Here is a 2,465-nt window from a genome sequence, read left to right as displayed (position 1 = left end):
ACTATTCTGGAATTCAATAATTACCTACTCGATATCTCTAACGAATTTAAAATTTAGAAATTCGAAATTCAAAATGAAAGTGATAGCGAGGAAGAGTCTGAGTCTATTTCAAAGATTCTTGAACAACATGAGGAGAAATTCAAATCGAACTTAGAAGAGACAGAAATTATTAACATTGACATTAAGACGGAGGTTAAAGAAATCAAAATCAGTGTGCACTTGAATAAGGGGCAGAGATAAGAGATGATTGAATTTTTAACCATGTTTTTCAAGATGTGTTTACATGGTCGTATAATGATATGCCTGAAATTTCAACAGACATAGTGGTTCACAGATTGCCGACTCCAGATATGAGTCTCAAAATCAAGGAATAGATCGAGAAGTAGCTCAATGCCAGAATCATCATGGTGTCTCATTATCCCATTTGACTTTCAAATCCCGTACCTACTCTGAAGAAAAATGGAGAAGTGCAAGTCCGTGTCGATTACCGGGATCTCAACAAAGCCAGTTTGAAGGATGATTTTTCGTTACCAAACATTCACATTCTTGTGGACAATATTGCGGGGCATGAAATTGAATCTTTCGGTGACTATTTCGCTGGGTATCACCAGATTTTGATGGCCGAGGAAGATAGAGAGAAGACTATTTTTATTACTCCGTGGGGAACCTTCTGCTATCGAAAAATGCCGTTCAGATTGAAGAATACTGGAACTACCTATCAACGGACTATGACCACTTTGTTCCACAACATGATTCATAAGGAGATGGAAGTTTACGTAGACGATATTATCATTAAATCTAAAAAGGCAGAGGATCATTTGGTTGACTTAAAGAAATTGTTCGAAAGGTTGAGAAAATACAATTTGAATCTGAATCCTACAAAATGTGCTTTTGGAGCTCTCGCCGGTAAATTGTTAGGGTTCATTGTCAGTAAAAAGAGAATTGAGATCGATCCAGCGAAAATCAAGACAATACGAGAGATGCCTATACTGAAGACTCAGAACGGCGCAAAGAGCTTTTTGGGAAAGATCAATTTTATCAATAGATTTATCGTTCAGTTAACATCTACATGTGAGCCTTTGTTTAAATTATTGAAAAAGAATGCACCGATGCACTGGAACGAAGAATGTCAGCAAGTTTTCGATAAGATCAATGATTATCTGTTGAACCATTTGGTCTTAGTGCCACCCAAATCCGGTCGATCTCTGATCATATACCTATCTGTGCCGAATGAAACTATGGAGTGCGTATTGGGACAACATGATGATTCAGGAAAGAAGGAGCAAGCCATCTATTACCTCAGTAAAAAGTTCATTGGGTACGAGACCAATTATTCTTTTCTTGAGAGGAGTTGCTGTGCTTTAAATTGGACTGCTCAGAAGTTGAGACATTACTTGCTTAGTCACACTACCTACCTCATTTCCCGTTCCGACCCTCTGAAATATTTGTTAGGAAAGCCTATATCGACGGGACGTATGGCGAAGTGGCAAATGATTCTTTCAGAATTCGATATCATTTTCACTACGCAGAAGGCAATTAAGGGTCAAGCTATAGTAGATCATTTGGCCAAGAATCCAACAAAAAATGATTACCAACCATTGCATACCTATTTTCCTGACGAGGAGATCTTATTTATTGGCGTATCAGAAGACATGAACGAGCAATACTCTAGGTGGAGATTATTCTTTAATGGACTTAAAATTCTTTTGGAGCCGGAATCAGAGCTATTTTAGTGTCACCTGAGGGAAATCATTACCCCGTCGCTGCTAAATTACGATTTCCTTGTATTAACAATATGGTTGAGTATGAAACTTGTATTTTTTGATTAAAAATAGCAATAGAGATGGAGATAAAGAATTTGATCGTATTCAGTAATTCCGATTTATTGGTGCATCAAATGCTCAAACAATGGGTGACTCGAGACTCGAAGATCATGCTGTATCATTGTAGTCTGCTCAGTTTGGCCAATAAATTCAGAAGTTTGGAATACAGGCATATCTCTCACACTTGCAATGTTTTCGCTGATGCTCTGGCCACTTTGTCTTCAATGATTCGACACCCAGACGAGCTGGTAATCGAACCTATTCAGATTCAGTTCCAAGATAAATTGGCACATTGTCTGGCTGTGGGAGAGACATCTAACAATCACCCATGGTATAGCGCCATCAAGAAATTCATAAAGATAGAATCTTACCCTCCAGGGGTTGATTCAACTGCCAAAAGTTTCTTGTGAAGAATGTAGTCAAAATTTTTCCTGAATGGAAAGGTGTTGTATAAGAGAACATCATATTTGGGTCTTCTAAGATGCATCGATAGAGAAGAAGCTGAATATATGATGAAAGAAGTGCACAGTGGCGTATGCGGACCCCATATGAATGGGCACTTACTGGTTAAAAAAATCATGAGAACAAGATATTTTTGGCTTACCGTGGAGCACGACTGTGTAGATTTTGTCGGGAAATATA

General features: G+C 38.1%; 1 protein-coding gene across 1 annotated transcript; it reads left to right on the top strand.

Annotated features, from left to right (window-relative positions):
• Positions 1-1,843: 1,843 nt before the first annotated feature.
• LOC140036398 (uncharacterized) lies at positions 1,844-2,233 on the top strand. Its single transcript, XM_072077787.1, has one exon. The coding sequence runs from the start codon at positions 1,844-1,846 to the stop codon at positions 2,231-2,233; it is 390 nt and encodes a 129-aa protein (XP_071933888.1).
• Positions 2,234-2,465: the final 232 nt, after the last annotated feature.

The sequence above is a fragment of the Coffea arabica genome, chromosome 2e (genome assembly GCF_036785885.1).
Source record: "Coffea arabica cultivar ET-39 chromosome 2e, Coffea Arabica ET-39 HiFi, whole genome shotgun sequence".
NCBI lineage: Eukaryota > Viridiplantae > Streptophyta > Magnoliopsida > Gentianales > Rubiaceae > Coffea > Coffea arabica.
This window is presented reverse-complemented; position numbering and strand designations above follow the sequence as displayed.